The sequence below is a fragment of the Jaculus jaculus genome, chromosome 2, assembly GCF_020740685.1.
Source record: "Jaculus jaculus isolate mJacJac1 chromosome 2, mJacJac1.mat.Y.cur, whole genome shotgun sequence".
NCBI classification, from domain to species: Eukaryota; Metazoa; Chordata; class Mammalia; order Rodentia; family Dipodidae; genus Jaculus; species Jaculus jaculus.
The window spans coordinates 200,420,637-200,442,837 of NC_059103.1; the positions used below are offsets into that span (position 1 = coordinate 200,420,637).

General features: G+C 43.0%; 1 protein-coding gene across 1 annotated transcript in view; it reads left to right on the forward strand.

The window, feature by feature from the left end:
• Fam135b (family with sequence similarity 135 member B) overlaps nt 1–19,648 on the forward strand; it is a 354,422-nt gene extending 334,774 nt beyond the window's left edge. Inside the window, 8 exon segments of the mRNA XM_004656183.3 lie at nt 2,445–4,446; nt 6,577–6,743; nt 9,260–9,351; nt 10,663–10,760; nt 12,572–12,723; nt 16,274–16,384; nt 16,907–17,020; nt 18,910–19,648. Of these exon segments, the coding sequence (XP_004656240.2) occupies nt 2,445–4,446; nt 6,577–6,743; nt 9,260–9,351; nt 10,663–10,760; nt 12,572–12,723; nt 16,274–16,384; nt 16,907–17,020; nt 18,910–19,115 (2,942 nt within the window). The 3' untranslated portion in view covers nt 19,116–19,648.
• The last annotated feature ends 2,553 nt before the right edge of the window (nt 19,649–22,201 follow it).

A 22,201-nucleotide genomic window follows, 5' to 3' on the forward strand; every position in this document is an offset into this window, starting at 1 on the left:
TGGGGTCCTGGACTGTATAATAAAGAGAACATTCTGATCACCAGAATTCATGTCTCATTCCTAACTGTGGAGTCACGGTGACCTTCTGTCTTACATTACTGCAGCCATAACCTTCCACACCCTGTTAGACTGTAAGAAAAGTAATTACTATACCTATGCAAGATTATAATACAACACCTCTTTGTAGGTTCAGTCATGTTCTGGGAGCTGAGTCTCTGGCCTTCTGGTTTCAGTGTTCTATACAGACCACATTTACCCTTAGAAGCCTGGCTATTTCCTCAGGCTGAATTCTCTCCATAACCTCTGACTAGATATATACTCATTTTCAAGTGACTTCCCAGCATTTTCTACACCTCACATATAATCCAAAGCTTTTCTTGAACATTTGCTCTTTTGTGAGTCTTTCGTCAAGGCCAAGCACCTTAGCACTGGAGAGCTGTGCTTCTTTAATCCAGGGTCAGATACTTGAACCTTAAGGAGCTATTTCTCTTTCTTCACTTAAGAAATTTTTCATCTCCATGAGGTTGTCAGATACATTTGCAGCACAGCCTTTTAGTATGCCATCCAATAGAAAGTGACTGAAGTCTGCTCCCACACTGAAAAACATGTGTTCATGGTCAGTGCCCATGGAATGAGTATCTGTTCTGTTTCACAAATTGTAGCTCCCTCCCACGATTTCATACTCTGCCCTGAGACAATTTATTTCAACATATTGGCTGGATTTGAGTCTTTTTTTTTTTTCCTACCAATTAGTGTGTGAAGTTGAGCCAGAGGGTTCTACTATACAGGGTTATTAGGAGTAATGAGCAGATCTATTTGTAGACATTAAAGGAGTCACGAGCGGAGCAGGGATCAATGCATGTTAACTGGTGTCATTCATTGTAGCTGACTTTAGATCTGTCTCTTTGAATTAGACCCCCATTCTTCCCTTCCTCTCACACTGACAATGGTGATGATGCTCACAGACTTCCACTCTAATCTCCCTGCATCCGATCTTAATTATCTGTGAGAAATCCATTAAAACTTTTGCGTTCCAAGAATCTACAGCTTGCTTCCAGTAACTCAGTCATCAGACTTCTTATTCATCCCTGGTCTGCCAGTTGATCTATATTGCAGATTCTTTCCACCTATCTATAGCCATGCCTTCTTTTTTCATCCTCTCTTACTCCATCATTACGGGCTCGTCAGGCCTGACCAGACTACACTCCTCCAACTTCCGGCTTTCCTCGTGGAATCCCACTGTGTAGTATGACTCAGTGTCATTTCTTCTGAGGACACTTAATTCTTAAGCCCCAAGATACTGGCTACATTGTATTTTATTTTACGTTTTTTAAAAGAAGTCATTCTTTTTTTTTCTTCAGTGATTTTAGATTTCCAGCAAAGGAAGTGTACAGTAAGATATAGGTAGTCTGTATACCCCCTGATCCCAGCATGCATTCTTCTCTCCCACATGACTAAGCTCCTCCCCCAAGTAAGGAAATGGTACAATCCATGGCTCTATGTTGGCTACATCATCATGACCTGAAATCAGTTTTATACTAATATCATTCTTAGGTGTGTTGTGTCCACCATTACAGTACCATGCAGCAGAACACTTTCTGTAGCCTGAAAATCCTGTGTACTCTACGAAGTCATCCCTCCTCATTCCTCATTCTTGTGACCACTTCTATCTCCATAGCTTTGACATAGTCCATATAAATTTGACTGGAGAACTAGCTATACCTGTGTGTGTTTCCCAAAATTTTGAAAATTCTATCAAGACAAAGACTCATTGACTGTCATAACAGATATCCACTTCTTCCTAATTCACTATCTAGGACAAGGGTTTAACATTGAGTTAATTATTTTCAAACCAGTACAAGTAGTTATTTAACACAATATTCTCTGCTTTGCTACATTTCTGTTCTAGTCAAATTCATTTTGTGACTAATTCATCAGATATGTAATAGACATGACACTAGCCTTGAGCTACAGAAATAAAACAGAAACTCTCCACTTGAGAGGAGGCAAAAGAGGCACATATGCATCATATTGTGAGAGGATGCATCACACAATATATGTGTGGAAGGCACTTGGGTATTGGTAACATAGAATGCTAACCTTGCTGCAGGCTTGGGAAGGGAAATACATTCTTAGTTGTTTCACACATATAGGATGTACCCAGGTTCATTTTCCCTCCATTCAATTGTAAATTTTATTCCAAGTTATCAGGTGATCAAATCTCAAAGCCACATATGTTTTTCAAGTATGTTTTGATGGTTTACTTTATAATCACATTTGGAAGGAATTCAATCACTTGGAAACTTCTGTGAATCTAAAGTTGTTTCTCCTGTCCTCTCTAAAATTAGAAATACAGGACTGTCAAATTATTTTAAAGCAGTTATACATTTGCATAGCTTATGAATAGATTTGTAAATTATAATACACTTTTCTTTTTGTTGTAGGACCTAATTTGACTGTTTATTCTAATTTTGATGTTCCAGTGACAAATTCTGCAATAATGAATATAAAAGAAAAAGAAAAGAACAGGACTGTATGTCAAAAATCATGTTTGCAGGAAGACTTTGTCTTAGCTACTCAGAAACCACCACAGGTGGGCTCTGATGAAGAGGTTATTAGGTGTCCAGAGCCAGATGAGAATGTCACCACACAGCACCATGCCAATGTGTGCTCAGAATCTCAGGTGTATCTGACCATTGGTGAATTCCAAAACAAAGCAGGCATGCTTGAAGATGAATGCTGGACTGGCCCCAGGTCTGACACTGGAATAGACTCACTGGCCAATGTGGACATGCCAAGAAGAAGTCCAGGCCCAGAGGATGGACTGGCTCCAGCACTGACCTATATTGATGTGAAATCTAGCAATAAAATCACCTCTGGAGATGAAACCACACAGGGCTTCCATGTTCTAAATGAGCAAAGGAGTTCAAGAGACATGTATGACCTTGACAAGGCTGAGCCAAGCAAAGTGGTAGCAGGAATAAGCCAGCAAAGTGCCAGCTATTCAGACCAAAGAGCTGCCCCTGAGCTCAGAACTGCAGGGAAGGGAATAGACCGGGAGGGGAAGCAAGTGCTGCTGAGCCTGAAGCTACCTCCTGTAGATCTTTGTGTCCCACTGAGCACCACCCTGAGGGAGTCCTTGGATACCAGGCCTTCCCTACAGGACCCTCTCGCAGAAGAGCAAGAGGACATGTCAGTGCTGTCTGGAGTCATTAAGCGGTCTGCGTCTATCATATCTGACTCGGGCATTGAGAGTGAGCCAAGCTCTGTTGCCTGGTCTGAGGCTCGAAGCCGGGCTCTGGAGTTACCTACTGACAGGGAAGTCTCACACCAGCTGGTTCGGAGACATGCCCTCCACAGAAACTCCTTGGAGGGTGGGCCCACTGACAGCAACACCAGTCTGCCCAGTGGCACTCAGGCTTCTCTCACCTCCATCAGCTCCTTGCCTTTTGAGGAGGAGGAGCGGGAGCTGGCACTCACCAAGCTAACCAAATCCGTCTCTGCACCCCAGATCAGTAGTCCCGAGGACACTGCAGAAGGCACTGGAGCCACGAAGGACCTGGGAGGCTTTGCTGCAGACTCGGACACAAGCATCCAGGACAAGAGCTCCCCTGGGCACAGCTCTCACTCGTGTGGTGGCTCTGAGGCCCAGGATTCCCTTGCAGACGTAGTTCTAAATTCTGACAGACCTCAGGATCCTGGGTACATGGACGTCCCCAAAGGTAAAGGAAGTCATTGTGATCCTCAAGGACCCTGTTGTCTGGATGGTAGGACTGAGAATATGCCAAGTGTTGAAACCAAAGGTCTTAACTTAAAAACACCACGTATCATAGCAACTGAAAGTCCGAGGACCCCGTCTCTCCATCGAGCAGTAATGGAAAACCCGAAGGGCAGACCAAAAGACTTAAGTGTGGGCAGACATGCTCTCCCCAACATCAGTGTCTTAGAGGCTGAAGGTGTGTTTCACCCCAAGGTGTCTGAATTCAATGGTGCCACATCTGCAAATGCCACAGACCTGAACTGTGAAGGTTCACAAAGCGGTTCCGCATGTGGCAGGGCCACGTCATCAGGTAGAAAGCCTGGTGCCTCCTTAGAGGGAAAGCATGAAGCAGGCACTGTGTGCCCCACTGTGACTCACACCATCACGCCCCATGCGTCAAGAAACCAAGAGCTGAAGGCAAGCACTTCCATCACGGGGTCCCACCTGACCTCCGCAGAGACCTTCACTCTGGACAGCCTGAAGGCTGTGGAGGTCGTCAACTTATCTGTGTCTTGCACTGCCACATGTCTCCCCTTCTCATCTGTGCCCAAGGAGACCCCTGCCAGGGCTGGATTCTCTACCAAACAGAACCCAGTTCCCATCACTCATCAACCTCTAGGCTCCTTTGGAGTCGTTTCTACTCATGCCAGCAACTTGGAAGGAGAAATCAGCGAAAGGATGTTTAGGTAAAGCCCGTTGGTCCTCAGCCATTTGGATTTTCCCACAGATTTCTCTTTTTCATAAATACTATTTTAAACTGGAGATTCCTTATTTTCTCATTTTAATAAGGCAATAATATGCATATCATACAAATCAAGAAGTTAGGATACTACCAAGAAGTAAAAACAATCAACAAACTACAGCATCCTGCACCATGTGTTCTTTCAAAATTTTATAGAGAGGAAATTAGTATAGGTATTATCCACATCATTATATGTACTTTGTGTAAAATAGGGTTATTGTGATAGGTTTCAAAATAAGCTGTCCTCAACTTAAAATTATGTACTAGAAATATATTTCTACACAAATCCATTTTCATTATTTTGATGCTTCCACAGCAATGCAGTGTAATAGGTATAAATGATTTAATAGATAAATTCTTAAAGGGTAGAAATTGAAATTTTGTTCATAGTTCATTATGACAAATAACTTTCTTATGTAGGTGACTTAATCGTTTCACATTGTGAGAAGGTAGATGTTAGAAGTCTTTGTGAGAACAGGACCAATCGCTCTGCCGCCTGCGTCTCTTTTAGTAATGCACCCCTTAAGTTTGCCTTCATTGATGCCAAAACTCATCCCTCCATCCCTGTGCTGTGTTTACATTCATGTTACTCCCTCAGTTAAAAGCTGTATATTTTACTGGGTGCATAATATGATAATTTTATCATAATCCGTCATGTCCTCTATTTAAAAGTTCTAACACTTAATGTTTTCACTCCAAGAAATAGCACAAGTAGGTAAATACTGGGTATTTTAATGAATTGTATTAAGTACCTAATATAGGACACTTATCATGGATTATACAAGTATGAGCCCTGTTAAATGTCCAGAGCTGTCCCAGATCTTATTATCCTCTCTAACAGGGAACCATGAAGATGGGAGTAATAGGCAAGGGCAGGGATGGGCAAACACAAGGGTTCCTGCGTGTGCAGTGGAGCCGGAAAGGCAGGATGGAGTTTGGCTAGGAGCAAAGAGTGCACTTTGGAGAGGGTAGCCTGGAGACACTTCTTAGAAGGTGACTCCTCCACCGAAGGACACTATAGCAGCAATGATGGTGGTGAGGAGGGGAAGAGGAGACTGTGGCTAATTATAGAGAGGAGCATAGGCTGAACATCACTGACCTGAAAATTCAGAGTCTGATGTGTTCTAAGATCCAAATCTTTACTCATGTTTTACATTGCTGTAGATGAAAACCAGGTGCTTGCTCATGTTAGGCAAGACATCTATGGCTGAATTATCTCTTTATGCTCCTGAACTCTGAAATGGCATTAGAGCACAAATGGAGGATTATATACCATGAAATTGTCTCAAGCAAAGGATTAGTAAAAATATTACATAAAAATATTTTCAGATGGGTGTTTTCCATATTATGCTTAGATAAGGGTCCCATAATGAAGTTATCTCAGTATATAAAAGTGAGAAATAGGAAATCTGAAGAAAATTACCTAAACTTTTCCAGTCCCAAGTATCTCAGATGGACAGGGGACCTATAGTTAAAAAACAAGCAGGTGGTAATGCCATCCAGGATTCCTGAGCCCATGTCCTTAATCACCGTCCTGGAATCATAACCAGGCAGGAAAGGTGCTCTGGAACTCTGGCCTGTATGCACAAAGACACACAGAAACCAAGCCAAGCCATATACTTCATGGTAGAGATTGGGGGGAAAATGTGTTACTGCTGGAGGCTGGCACTGTGGGAGAGAGGATGCTTGAGACGTAGTAAGTTGAGGGCAAACCATGGTAGGCTTGCATGACAGTGGTGGAACTTCCACCCTAAGAAGATCATGTTTAGAGTCTGCTTGGGTCCTTGGGGTTGTGTGGAGTCTTCAGTTTTATTACCGGGTCTCCTGTTCCATGTAGAAACCCCGCAGACATCAGCAGAACACAGACCCTCCGGTTCTCTTGGGTGCTCCCTTGCCTTCTGGTTTGGACACAGCTTCTCTCTCCAGCACTCCCCGGAGCCCTCAGGCGCGGCACCAGCTGCTTAGCGCACACTTTGCCTGTGAACTCTCATCACTCCCACATCCCAGCCCAACTCATTCCCTGCTCAACATGGAACACATAGCTTGGCTCGAGATTAATTAGTGTATTCTCCAGTTTTTATCAGGCCAAAGAAAAATTTAAAAAAGAACTGAAGATTGAAGGATTTCTGTACAGTGACTCATCTGTACTAGCTTCTGATATACCATATTTTCCACCAGAGGAAGAGGAAGAAAATTTGGAAGATGGGATTCACCTTGTTGTCTGTGTCCATGGCTTGGATGGTAAGTTTTAAAAAGTTTCCTCTTCAAAATTTTATACCACATGCAATTTATAATATTTGTGAGTTAATTTAGATGAGGAATTGATTAAAAGTTAATAAACTAGCAATGGATTGCCATTCAAGTTTAGATGGAATATTGTCTGAAAAATAAGCACAAAACACACAAAATAATGAATGGCTGTAGTGATATGGATAAATTCACTAAAGAAATGAATGGAATGAACGAAGACATCATGTACTCGGTGGGATGATTTTCTGCATTAGCTACCTTTCTCTTTACTGAGACAAAACTCCTGGCAAAAGCCACGTAAGGAGGAGGGGTTGTGTGTGCGTACATTGCAAGATAGTAGTCCATGATGGGGAGAAAGCTATGGCGGTGGCAGCCAGTAGCTGGTCACATGTCATCCATAGCCAGGAACAGCATGTTTTATGTTGCTGATCCACTAGCATATTTTATTCAATCCAGGACCTTCAGACCATGCAATGGTGGGTCATCCCACCTTGATGAAGCTAATTAGAAAATCCCTCACAGACATTTGAATAGACTTGTTGCTATGGTAATTATAAACCCAGTCAAGTTGACAACCAGAGATTAACCATCACAAATGTTCAGAAGGAAAGAAGGAATAGAGAATAGAGTAATTGAGTGGAGAAACGAGTGTATTCCTGGAATGAATATATTAAAGAAATGCATGCATAATGTGGAATGGTATGAGTAAAGGATGAAACAGAGTGAGTACAATGAATAAATGAGTGCATTTTAAGGAGCTCGAGTTGGTAGCACCTATTTTATGTGCCAGATAAGGCCATAGTAAAATGTGATGTCTCACTTTGGAGATATTATGTTTTAGTAATACAAGAGTCCCACATTCTTTGTTCAAGTAAGACATCTCGTCAGGCAGTAGGTTCTTTGCTCCATCATTCACGTGGGAAAGAAGAGTGTCACAAAGACAGACCAGTACTGCTGTTGGTATGTGGAGTCAGGGAACTAAACTGTCCATGGCTTCATCTCCTGGCCACCGGTCATCAAGAAGCCAAGTGATAACAAAAATCACATTGCATATAAAGATTAGGTTTGCAAATCAAGGTGCCTGTGTCTATCCTCTTCAGAATGTTACAGATTCTCTTGCTCAAATTTGATGACCAGGGGCATATTCACATCAGTAGAGAACTGAGCACCTTGATGAGTTATGAATATTTACAAAACTCCTCATTTTGTGCAAAAGCCCATGTAACACATACGTAAATAAAAACTTCAGAAAGTTTTAGGCTCCAGAAAGTCCTATCTCCTTCAGCAGTTTAAGGAAGAGATATGTATATTTAATTCCTTAAATTCTGATTGTTAAATATAAACATATGCAAAATGCTTTTGAAAGGCCTTATCCAGGAATGCCATTAGGGAGTTTTAAGCTTTAAAAAGATAGCAAAGAGCACAATTTTTATGGCAGAAATGAAGAGAAAATTAACATAATAAGAGAAGATACACATATTTCCTAAAAGAATATGACCATGTCATCACTATGACCCTACAGATTGGATCATAGGCCACCAGACTGTTAGCACATGGGAGTATCAGATGTAGGATTGATCTCAAACCTTGATTCTTCAAACTTCCAGATGGCTCTCACTCTCCTTTTAGTCATTAGGGCATTTCATAAGAATGATATAAAATTAGTTGTATTCTCAGTTGTTGTATAGAAAGTATGTGATCTGTGGGCTTCATTCGCACAGGAAAGCAGATAACCTAAGTATCCAAATAAGTAGCTTTTCACTTTCCATTCCACAGGGACCCAGGTTAGATGTAGGCCAGAAATTCACTTTGATCCAGTTAAACCTCTGTGATTTGTGTGAAATTGATGTCTAGAAACTTACTGTGCTATAGAAAATTCATTTTCCACATGGCCCTTCTGGCAACCCTGGTGTCCCTTGTGCCTCTGGTATTAACAAGCATTTGGAAATCTCAACCTTTCCTTTCCTCTGCCCCTGTTGATTGGCCTTGCCACTCATGGAACTTGCTCTTCCAAAGTCCTGGGCCCGGGGAAGGTTGCTCCTCGATGTAGACAGCTACAGGAAGATTGGCTTATTCCAGAGTCTTCCTGATTGCCTGCCAGTGATAGGATTAGCTTTGGCATTAGCACGTAAGACAAGAGGGAGCTTTTGGTGTCACATTGTGCCATATCAGCCATTAGGTGGTTCATTGCAAAATGACTTGGGCAAATAGTAGTCTGAGGAAGGAAGGAGAATGGGTGCCTCTATCCATTCCTACAGAGTATAGGGAAGCCATAATGACAGATCAAGGGCTGGTTCTATAGAGGCAGAGTCATTCAAAGGACTCAGCTCTGCGTAATGTACATGCATGGTTTGGGGCATGATGGTTCCTTAGTTGTTTCAATTGTCTCCTTAAAAATAATGTGGAAATCTAATTGTAATGGGGAAAGGGGAGAAAGAAATCTGTCATGTCACCTTTTTATAAGTTTAATTGTGGAAACTGAGTATGTGGCTATCTGTCATTTTTAGGAAATAGTGCAGACCTCCGGCTGGTAAAGACTTTCATAGAACTGGGGCTCCCTGGGGGAAAACTGGACTTCTTAATGTCTGAAAAGAATCAGGTAAGGTAATATAAATATTAAAATGAAAGAAGATTGGAGGCAAAGCTTACTTGACCCCCCAAAGGCATCAGGATGATATATGGACCCATGCAGAGATAAGGTCTTATAGAACTTGATCCAGGCACTTTAATTGTTCAGAGAAAAACAAAATCTTTCTGTTTGCCTTTGAGAACTTGAAGAAGGAAAAAATGACAACATACGAGTCAGTGTGATAATAAATTGACTGAGGTCTAGGGTATTAAGGAGGGTACCAGCTTAAAGCTTCAAATATTTGGTCTCCATAGATTCACAGTGGGGACATGGTCACTTACTTCTGTGTAACCAAAGGAGCTGGCTTATGACTGATTTAAATTCAGCAGTGGTAGGTGGAGGCTGTGGCCTTAGTGAAGTGTTAGCATCACAGAGACAGTGAATCTATGAGCAAGAGATGAGCTGTGTCAAGTATTGTCTGTGATTGTCACTTCTCAGATGTATAACTTGGGGTAAAAGAGTTCCAAGTAGACTTTGGAGGGGCTTATGGAAGAAAGTATTTATTTCTGGCTTATAGGTTTTAAAAATTGTTTTACTCATTTATTATATGAGAGAGAGAAAAGAAAAGAGAGATATAGAGAAAGAATGGGCACACCAGGGCCTCCTTCCCCGTGCATACTAGTGGACATTCATGCGATTTCTTGTTCACCTTCTTAAGCCTGGAGCTCAGCCCTGTTTTTGGCATCCCAAGATATTATTGACCAACTCCACTTATGAGGGACTATATGTTTGTAGATGTTGACTCTCAATATGCTGTGTTTGAGGTTATGTAAACCAATCGAGCATGTCTTCAGATATTCAGACATACATGGTGTTTTCTCTCTTTTCTCCATGCTCCATTATCCTTTGGCCATCTTTCCAAGAACACAGCTGGTGTTAGATCCTTTCCATAGCTAATTTCTGGCCATGACCCGGGAGCATGATCCAAAGGCTGGGCTGGTTGAAGGGCTGGGATGCTGAAGTTGAGCATGTCTTGGTGTGAATCCTGGCTTATGTGAGGTGACCAAGAGGCCTTCTCTCTGAGGGTCTGCTTCTTTCTCTGAAGTGGGGCCAGTATTCCCAGCCTCCTCCTCTGAACTGAAGGTCCTTCAGCTACCTGAATTTCTTCATGAGAACCCCAATTGGTGGGCCTTTGTCCTGAAGTCAGCTCTCAATCCAACATCAGGCCTAGGCATGTTTCCAGAACACACCATGTTCTTTAGTGGAAGAATATGGTTTGAGTGAAGAGCCTTGCCTTGGCTGTGACTTCTCTCTGCTTCCTTTTTCTCTCTCTTCTTCCAGATGGACACATTTGCAGATTTTGACACCATGACGGACCGGTTGCTGGATGAAATCATCCAACACATTCAGCTATACAACCTTTCCATATCCCGAATCAGGTAAAAGGGAACTGCAGGTAGCTGATGCCTAGGGAGAAAGGAGGCATGTTCAGTGTTTGCAGTATGACATTTTAAAGGATGCTTCTGCACACTGCTGTGTTAATTTACCTTTAACTCTTAATGAAGGTTACTGCTTTTAGGCAGGAGAGAGTGGACACCAGGGACAGTTGCATACACACATCTCTCATTAGTGTGCCTGGACAGAATAAATATTTTTCTACTCAGCAGATAGAATATTGGATTAAATACAGTAATCTCTAGGTTTGAATCCATGGTCTCAAACAAATATAGAGTCTGACATGTACTAGGTGTGTAAACATTGACAAGCTTTTTATTTAATCATTTATTTTGAGGTAGGTCCAAGCTGACCTGGAAGTCACTATTTCGCTTCAGGATGGCATTGAGCTCACAGTGATTCTCCTACCTCAGCCTCCTGAGTGCTGGTATTAAAGGCATATATTACCACACCGGGTTCTGCTTTTTTAACATAGTTTTTACTGGGAACTTTGATACATGAACATACTGCAGATTGGACATAGTTCCATCAGGTTATCTTCTTTTGTCCTCTCTCCCCTGTCGCCATTCTGCTGAGAACCCTCCTCAGTGGGGAAATCATAATCACTGTAGAGTCACAAATGCACCACTCACTTCCCACCCTGTAGCTCCTACATTCCTTGCATGCCCTTGTCTGCAGTGTTCCTCAGCCTTGGAGGGTGTGCTAGAAGTCTCCTTTGGTGTTGAGCTCTCAGCAGCCTCTGATTTTCTGCTTTGATGAGTCTCCTCAGCATCTTATCACTGTCTCCCTGGGAGGGTGTGCTTAGGCTACCAATTAGAGCAGTGCTCATATTTAATCTTCCATTTTCTCTGCACTGTTTCCTGAGCCCTGGAAGATATGACAGAGGTGACCCTGCTTTCTTATGTTAATTGGATGAGCTCAGGAAAGAAGCCTGTGAACCCAGTGGGTGAGATGGCTTTAGGCAGTGCTGATACTGTCCTCACTCTTAAACCTGTCACTTGCTTGAGATATTTAATTTACCTGGGCAAAAGGAAGTATCCTGTCATTTGGGGGGCATATAGCTATATCAATATAGGTTGAAACCTTCATTCTGACTGGTTGTATAATTTTCATATCAATTTCATAGGCAAACATCCATGACTCTCCATCACTGGTTTCATGTGTATTGTGGGATGAAGCCGGGTGGTACATCCCTCTTTTAATAGGGTTTCAATAAGTTAAATAATCGTTTAACAGAAATTAAATGAAATGCTGAATCCATGAATCTGGGAATAGCAGGCCAGCTTGGGCAGGACATGCAGGAGGGCGACAGACCCTGTGAGAGGGAGAGTAGCTCCGTGAGTGAGGAGAGGAGCAGAGGAAGGCAGTAGTCAGAGGTGAGCTGAGGTCTGGCCTCCTAGACTGGGCTCAGGAGTTGGAATTTTGTCTTTAAACGACCAGAAAGGTCAATGCCGAGATGTTATCTCAGGAGGAACAGTCCTTGCCCCCACATGGGGTGAGGAGGTCTGGGTACCAGCCATGAGGACAGGCTGCTTTGACAGTAGCCTTCTGAGTACTTGCTATGCTTCTCCCTGACGATGGGGCAATGGCCTCCCCAGTATCCTTTCTTTGAAAGCTCTGCAGTCTGGAAGCCACATGAGAATGAGTCAGTAGTCCCCATGTCCTGGTCCAGTTTCCCTGCGTCCAGGTGCCAAGGTGTTTGCAGGTGGGGTCTTGTTGCTTCAGGCACAGCCCCCCCACCTGACATGGCAGGTCTTTGCTGGCATTCATGTATGTCATTCTTGCCTCTGCACAGCTTCATTGGCCATTCTCTGGGCAACATTATCATCAGATCAGTCCTCACACGGCCCCGGTTCCGGTATTACCTCAATAAGCTCCACACATTCCTGTCACTGTCTGGGCCTCACCTGGGGACACTGTACAACAACAGCACCCTGGTTAGTACAGGTAAGAATTCCTCTCCCTGACCACTCCGCAGTATTGCATCGGCATCTGCACGTGTGAAATTAGAGAGCGACATCCATGATGGATTTCCACAACTCTGTCGCCTCTTCCAAGTGTGAGATAGTGGGCAGATACTTGATTTTAAAAACAAAGCCATTCTGTTTGTGAGCTGAGGGATGTTGTTACATGTATTAGTCAGGGTTCTCTTGTGGAGCAGAGCCGATAGAGAGAATGAATTGTATTAAAAGGGGATTTATTGGATTAGTTTACGGTGGTCCAACAATAGCAGTCTGCAGGCCCGAGAATCAAGGAACTCGGTGGCTGCTCAGTCCATGAGGCTGGATGCCTCGGCAGTCCCCATCTAGCACTGAAGGCCTGAGGGCTTGCAGGAGAGCCACTGATCTTCAGTCCATGTTGGTCTTTAGTCCATGGGGGAAGGCTGAGGAGACTTGTTCCCAATACCAACAAAGGATGGCCAAAAGATAGATGTGTGTGCAAGTGAAGCAGGAAGCCCATACAGCCAGGTGGAAGGTAGGGATTCTTTTCTCCCAGAGCTTCCTTACATAAAGCCCCTGTCTGGGAGAGTCACTGTCTAGGGGAAGGGCTTACTCTGGAGGAAGCACTTCCTCCTTCATTTCATCCTTCCTGGAAGCAACCTTAGACACTCAACCAAGAGGAATATCTGTGGATTCCTAATTTGATCTAGGTGAGAACAGAACATAGCCATCACATTACACTAGATGTTTTCCAAGATCACGTTTATCTCCCAGTTTCTGTGAACCAAGATGTGAAGTCCCCGGGGTGCTGGCTTGAAGATCACACGGCACAGCAGTGTGGCAGAGACAGCATGGGCTCTGAATCTCTTTAGTGCTCAAGGAATCACGGGGAAGACACTGGCTCAGCATTTCACCCTACGACACTCAGTTACTTATTGTGCATGCTTACTGTTTGGAAATATCTATATATCTCATATGTGTGGACACACCTGCATCTGAAGGTGCATGGATATGTATGCGTGTATGTAAACATGTGTTTTGTTGTAGCGATAGTTACCTTCACATTCCTGGTACAAAACACCTGACTAAAACAACTGATTGGAAGGAAGATTTTATTTTGGCTTACCATCTCAAGATAAAGCGTTGCGATCACAGGGAAAAGATGGTAGAGTACCTGGGCATCACCCCCTGCCAATAGGTGGAAAAATCAGCAGAAACTGAGTCCATTTCTGGCAAAAGGGAGCAGGCTACAATAACCCGAAGCCTGCAACAACAACATGTCTCCTCCATCAAAATGCCACCAACTCGGGGACATCTGATTCAAACAACCACACATTTGTGTTCATGTAACATATGTGTGTGAACACACATATGATACATAAATGTGTATTTAAATGTGTATTTATACACATCCCTCAGTTCCACTGCTGACTGGTTCCAGGATCCCAACAAATACCAAATGATGGGGATTCTTGAGGATTTCATATAAAAGGTCATAGCACTTGCATATAATGTACATATATCTTCCTGTTTCCATAATCTCTAAACTGCTTATGCTACTTCATACAAGTACTATAGATGTGATTGTCCTGCTGTGTTGTGCAAGTATACAAATGTATGTGCCCATATGAATATGTGTGTCATTGAATTATTGAGGATTCAATAGAAAAAGAAAACAAATAAAGCTATAGCTATCATTCACTGCAGACAAGGCAGAGTGGTAGACTGGAATTCTCTTACTTCTTGCTGACCCCAGCTTTGAGGACCTCCCAGTTTCATCTGTGTTGTAAGAGAGGGGCGGTGAAGACTGTAAAGAAGCAAGGATTTGGCTAAGGATGTATTGCAGTGATACAGTGCTTACCTAATATTGCAGTCAGGTTTGCATTGCTGGCAGAAATCACCCAAACAAGAGGAGCTTGTGGGGAAAAAGAGGCTAATTTTGGCTTGCATACTCAAGAGGAAGCTCCACGATGTCAGGGGAAAATGATAGTATGAGCAGAGGGTGGACATCACCCCCTAGCCAACATAAGGTGGACAACAGGAACAGGGGAGTGTTCCAAACACTGGCAAGGAGAAACTGGCTAAAACATCCATAGGCCCAACCCCAAACAATACACTGCTTCCAGGAGGTGTTAATTCCCAAATCTCCATCAGCTGGGGTCCTAGCATTCAGAACACCAAATTTATGGGGGGGGGTTCCTGAATAAAACCACCACACCTAGTATTCATAGGACCCTGTACTGAGACACAAAACCATAGAAAGGAAGGAGGAAAAGAAGTGAAGAAAAGAGGGGGAATGGGAAGAGAGAGAAAATTATAGAGGTGAGAAAGAGAAAGAAGGTGAGGAGGGAGAAGAGAAGGAGAGGCAAAGAAATGCTCAATGTTTTGTAGAATATGAATGGAATTTCTAAGGCAGCAAACAGTGGGTTTTTCTGTGTAGAAGAAATGGTATGTGCAACAGCCTTAAGGGACATTTTATGCTGCAAACTGCGAGTGTCTCAGCAACAGACACATAGCATCCCACCAAAGGGCAACATATGATGTATCAAGTGCCTACAAAGAGCCAATGATGAAGGAAGCATCCCACATGATGGGCAAGACGCTATCACATCTACAGACCATAGTGACAACACTAGTGAGCTTGAATGATGAAGAGGCATGGTTTCAGGTTGGGAGGCTCACAAGGGTCGCTTATTTTTGAGGGGATAGAGAGAGAGAGAGAGAGAGAGAGAGAGAGAGAGAGAGAGAGAGAGAGGGAGAGGGAGAGGGAGAGGGAGGGAAAGGGAACATGAATGGGTATGCTAGGGCCTCTTGCCACTGCAAGGGAACTCTAGATGCATGGTAACAAGTTTAGGCTTTTAGGCTTTGAAAGCAAACACCTGTAACCACTAAGGTATCTCCTCAGCTCCATTTGTTGTTATATATAGTGATCGTGAACATTACAAAAAGTTTCTAAAACATATGATTCATCAACTCATCCAACCTAGCCTATCTAGACTGATTCCATATAGTCCGTTCCACTTTATCTTTGCACACACGGGCATATGCTCAACTCCCCCCCCCCACACATAAGTATCACATTTTGCATATGTCCTGTTTTTACCACATTAATTGTTTGCCGTTGGTATAGTGTATTCCCTTTAAGTCTGCATAAGGAGGCTGAATGCACGACCTCCAAAGAGGAGCAATTAGCCTAGTTTGCTTTATTACAATAGCTAACTTTCCAGTGAACCTTTCAGGAAAATTCTTATATATTTTTAGTAGTGAGTACTCTCTACCTGGGATGTCTTCTCAGAAGGAGGCTGAACAAGTATAGAGTACACACATGGTTCCCTGACTTGGGAAAGCTGTTGCCATCTCATTCTTTGTGGGCATTTCTATATTCCTGCCACCAGCCTCTAAGCAGGCAGTTGACCTCTGACTTCCCAACTATTTGCTAATGGACCCACTGCTCGGCTTATTTTAAGCTAACGGAAAATAGATTGTTTTTACTTATTTATTTATTATTATTTTTTAATTTTACCTTCATTATTTTGGTTTTGGCTTTGTCTTCCTAGGCTTGTGGCTCATGCAGAAATTGAAGAAGTCTGGGTCCCTTTTACAGCTGACCTTCAGGGATAATGCAGACTTGCGAAAATGTTTCCTTTACCAACTAAGTCAGAAGACAGGTAGGATCACAAACCACAGTCCCCATGCCCAGTGAGGGTGCAGGGCACTGACCAGCTGCTAAGTGCTGGTGAGCGAGCTGCTGTGCCCAGAGTCCATCATTCCTTGAGCCCGTTGAGGCCCCTGAGTCTGGCAAGGTACTGGCTCACATCCAACCTCAAGCTATTCCTTTTCTACTCTGTGGCTCTGTGTGCCAAACAGAATAGTTCACAGTCACCTCTGTGGGGAAGAGAGGTAAGACTGGGAACAAGGAGAAGTTACATTGCAATGTAGGCATCACAGAGGCCTCAGCAGAGCCCAGTCTAAGGACTTCTTTTCTCAGCTCCCCAAAGGGACTTGGGTGTCTCTGCTTGGGGCTGTACATCATAGTGAAACCCTGCACACCTGCATATCCATACACTGCTCTATCTGTCTTCCAGTCACTTGGGTGTTCTCTGAGGGAGATACTAAATGTATGAAAACCAAAGGGTGTTTCTGTTGGAACGACCTGGGTAGAAAACACTTAACCTGGCTTCTTGTTACAGGGCTGCAGTATTTTAAAAACGTTGTTCTGGTCGCTTCTCCCCAAGATCGCTACGTGCCATTCCATTCAGCCAGGATTGAAATGTGTAAGACTGCACTCAGAGATAGACACACAGGTGAGCTGAAGTTCATGTGTAAAGGGTCTTGCTGATTTATCGAGCACAGATGAATTCATGAAACTGAGTACACTTATTGGGGACAGCTGGGTCCTGGGTGTCTCCATGCTACATCCATCCAGAGCTGAATGGTGGGACAGGTACACCCATCTGCATGAGTGAGTGTGCCCCACAGTGTGACTGCCTTGTGCTTCTCCTTCCTGTGGAGAGCAGTGTTTTTGTTGCTCAGCTCCTGTTGTTTAACAGTCATGGGAATGTAAAGATGGTTGCAGGACTTCTGAGACAGGCTACCATGAAAGGACTTAGTTGTGGCAGCAAATAAGCAATAGCAGTGAAATGCATGTGATAAATCATCAAAAAGAGAGTGTCTATAGTATTGAGGGGCTTAGATGTAGAATAAGTGTAGGGTTTGTGGGATGCATGAGATGACTTAGAATACAATGACCTTACTGAGTCACCACTGCATTTTGAGTGACTGCCTTTCTTTTAATGAACAGCTTCCTGGAATTTATTACATACATGATTTGAACAAGGTATTATGTTAATGGAATAATAAATTGTTCACATTATCCAGCAACATGCATATATCATTGTTTGGTGTACATACATGTGATTTTATAGGCACTCACAAACATGGTTTACTTAGCCATTCATTTCATACTAACAGTTAAAAAGTATTTACTTCAGAGAGAGAGAATGGGCACAGCAAATGAACTCTGGGCACATGTGGCACCTGGCTTTACATGGGCACTGAGGAATCAGACTTTGGTTGTCAGACTTTGCAAGCAAATCATTTTTAGCTGCTGAGACATCTCTGCAGCCCCAGTGTTGACTTTTGATTGACTTCAGTTTTGTCTGGAAACAAGCACTTTGTGCATACAATTCTATGTCATGGCATTGTTCCAGTATATTACCTTTTATAATGACCACTATTCTAAGTCAGTAATGGACTCTTGGTAAACATTGCACCTTTTATTTTAACCCCAAGTCATCTCAGCTTAATTGACAAGACCTTGTCACAAACAAATCCCTTATTAATTTGATTTATATTTTTTATTTCCCCAGCTTCAAAGTTCCTATCAAAACGTTAAGAAGGGAAATGAGAGAATTAAAAAGTATATATATATTCCTGGCATTGTGTGCAGTCTAGCACCCTTCCCAGCCTGGGAAAAGAAGAGCCTCAAATGATCTCCCTTCCTGATTAATTTTGGGAAAGAGGAAGCACTGTGGGAGTATTCATGAGGGATAGAACAGAGTCGGAAGTAAGGCTAGCCAACTCACTCTGCACACTGGGGCGAGGGGGCTGTCATTATAGCTGTATAAAACAAGCTTGGTTCTTTATAGTGAGCACCCAAAGGCGAGCCAGTGTCAGGATTACTCTAGCAAATGTCTGTGCCTGGAGTAAAAGTTGTCAGGAAGAAAAAGAAGGAGTACAGAGGTGGGGAGGTGGGAACTTCAGACCCAGGTGTGTGCATTGCTTTGCTCAGCGTCTTGCTGTCACAGAGCAGCTACAAAGCAGTGAAAGGCCACCTGGTTCACCTAATGCGTGACATGAGGCACCTCCCTCACTTGAGGAGCGCCTCTGGCCTCTGGTCTCCGGGAGAATTCAGTTCTTTGATGGGATTTCCCGGTGTCCCCCTCCTTTCTGCTTCTGTCATGGCTCCTGACATAAGGCTGCCACATGGAGGCCCCCTGACCACCCTGGTTATCATAATCTGACCAAAGGGAACTTTAATTTTATTTCTTATATTATGTCCCACCACTCAGAAGAGGTGGGAAACCGGTCTATAAAGATTCAGCCCAGGACCAGAAGCGAATGCACATGCACTGATTTGCTCCACATTCCCTTACTCACCGCCACTCAGTTTCCATCTTCTTCCCCCTTCCAGGGCCAGTGTATGCTGAAATGATCAACAACCTCCTGGGCCCTCTGGTGGAAGCCAAGGACTGCACTTTGATTCGGCACAATGTGTTCCATGCGCTGCCCAACACTGCCAACACCCTGATTGGTAGGGCGGCTCATATTGCCGTGCTGGATTCAGAACTCTTCTTAGAGAAGTTTTTCTTAGTAGCAGGACTCAACTATTTCAAGTAGAGGCTGCTATGGGGCAGCTCAATAACCGGCTGGAAGTGTCTAAGGTCAACTAAGCTCTTAGCTGGGACTTGCTTCTCCAGGCCTCTGCATTCCAGGCTGCAGCCGCAGACGGATGGAGGATGTGGAGGGATGAGGCTGGTGTGCAACTGGATAAGAGAGATGCTTTCATTTTAGATGTCTGGGAAAGCAGAAAAATAATGCCAAACACTCAAGTCTCATTCAAGATGCTTTCCAGGAAAAAATAGTGAGGAAAATGAGAAACCGAATATTTGGAGTTGGTGAGCTCACCTTTATACTGGCTCACAGAGAAATTGCTCCAACTTAACTAGATCTGCTCAATATGTTACTAGCTCATAGCTTTATCATTTTGATGCAATTAAGTGCACACAAACATTTCAGAACTCAGGTTAATCTCTGTGCAGAAGTGGAACATGGTTGTGTAAATAAAATCCTCCACAGATTCAAATATGCCACTTGTTCCAAAAAAAAAAAAATGTAATGCCCACACTCATTCTCTCTTCATGTTTTCTAAACAATGTCAAAAGAATTGCGTGGTCAATCTCCATTTTATTTCATAGCAAAAGTGTGAGGTGACATCAGGGAAGAAGACATATGGATGATGTGGTTGATAAATGCAGATTTATTTCAGAAACTACTGTGAGGAACAGATTGTACTCCTTGCTCCACCTACTTCCTTAAATTTTTTCTATGCATAGCCTGGTCCACAAGTTGTTTCTGTGGTTGTGTAAATCTCTGTCTGTAGTATGGAAGACTGGAAGAAATTATACCTGGTATAATGGGTACTAGATTTGATGTGATAGGCTCCTGGAGATAAACTTCCAAAGAAATGCTGTGTTTGCACTGTATTCAGTTGCAAAATAAATCAAAACAATTCACGTGGCCAGCTGCTTCTCCTGTCAGTAGAAGGAGAAATGCATCCCAGTAGAGGCAAGCTGGGTTAAAAACCTCAGGGGAGCTCTAAGAAGGGTGCTGGTTAACTTTCAATAGAAATGTCTTCTTGCCTTAGGAAAACAAAGGGCTAGGGAAGGTCACCACTGATAAAAAACTAATAGATAGCAGAGGCAAAAATGAGATCAGATTGGAGATCATTAGCTAGACTGAAGACCCAAAGTAAAGGGACACCAGTAAGTGGCTTACAAAAAAGTTTTGAAATTGACAAGACTATTTACTTTAGTCCCACAGACAAAGTACACTGTGTGGGTTAAGTGCAGACGGATGCACTGAAGGAATGTGTGAATCGGGTCAGTAGGGAGACTGACCTATCTTTTGGGGATTAAAACCCACATTTCTATGGAAGGTTCCTGTGCTGAAAGAACTTAGATCCGGCTTCCAGGTAACAAATCCCATGGGAGTAAAGCCAAGGGAATCCAGGTGTATCTGTAAGTTTTCAAATGCCCCCACATGAAGTTCAGTACAGGGCAGGAGAAGTGAATACAGATGGATTTGCAAGACAGTGAACCTACAGGTGGCAGGAGAAGTGCTGAAGTCTTTGAAAAGGAAGATTTCTACACAGTGAATTTAGGGGCTCTGTGGACTTTTATGAATTTCCTGATCTGGATTTAGCATATGTGTGACCCAATGGGCAAAGTATTCCTGATTCTCTGAGTCAGTATTGGGCACAGTACGTCTGCTCACCCCAGCTGCGTGGGGGCACCATCACCGGGAGGACACTGGTGTTCCACCCATGCAAAATTGAGCCAGGGTCTCCTGAGAAAGATAAGTGTTCATGGCCAGCACAAGATGCTCAGTTTGTAGCAACTTCTCCTTTCTGTCTAAATGAGCAGCTCTGCCTCTCCAATGAACGTCTTTCGTGTTGTATTTTCAATCCCCATCAGCAGTATTTGTCATTCTCTGGTCAGTTGAATGACTTGCAGCCAGCGGTTATGGAGCCAGGATGAATCTGAGTATCATTGTCTTTTCCAATAACCAGATGCCATTTTTAACTTCAGGATGCTGTCTGGACATTGTGAGAACTATAGGCAATAAACGTCCAGCTGCATGGTACCCCCTCTTTTTATAGGGGTGTCCTTCTGTCTTTGTAAACTCTCTCTGGCCTCTGAGCATCTATTATCATCACGTAGGAAGTGCACATCTGTATTGTAATAAGAATGTCAAGTGTTATGTGCCATGCCTCATTTTAAAAGGCTTTTTTTGTCTCTTTTTATTGACATATAGATATCTAATATATATACATATATAGATATGTACATCTATATATACATATAATATATATATATATATGTATAATGTAAAACATGGAAATTCTATTATGGGTTATAAAAATGATAAACAAAATGCCTGCCAAGGTAATGACCTAAGATGTCAGCACTATTTTGAGATTTTGTTTGTATGATTTGTTAAGTTTCCCAAATCTAGTTAGAAATAAAAATTACTAACCTTGAGATCATTTGGAATTTGTTATTTATGGCCCAAGTAAACACAGAGAAGCAGATATGAGCCTAAAGCCAGGTTGTAAAACAACAGTTGCCTCAGTGACAAGTTGAAAGCAAGTCCAATGCTATGAATCCGAAAAAAGGTGGAATGAGGAAAAGTTCCTGTCAGTTGTTATAATTTGCTCAACTTTCTGACCAACTCCATTTCATCCTAGATAGGAGCCCAAAGGAAGTATTCACATTTATGTTATCAGAAATTCAAAGAGGACACACTATTGTTACAATGTGATCAAAGGGAGGCTCTGATGGAGGCATAGGCAGGTGTCTCCATGCACAAGCTGTCATCGGTGTCCTGTCTCCATTGTCTGGGGAAGAGCAAGCATACAGCCTTGAAAGTAAGATTTAAAATTAGCATTTCCCCCCACAAATCCCTCTACTATTGCTGCACTCTCTTTATGTCATTCATCAATTCATTCAACACAGCTGTGTGTCTCCTTTGTATCAGAGATGCATTGGTAAGTACCATAGCTCATGGCTTAGCCAAGAAAGCAGACTAGCTAGTGGGGATTAACATAGGTGGTACAACAGAACATGTGTGGCTCCTATGAGTGCCCAGAGGACAGACTCCTTCCTGTACTAAGAAGATGGACTGACAGACTCTTAGGAATATCC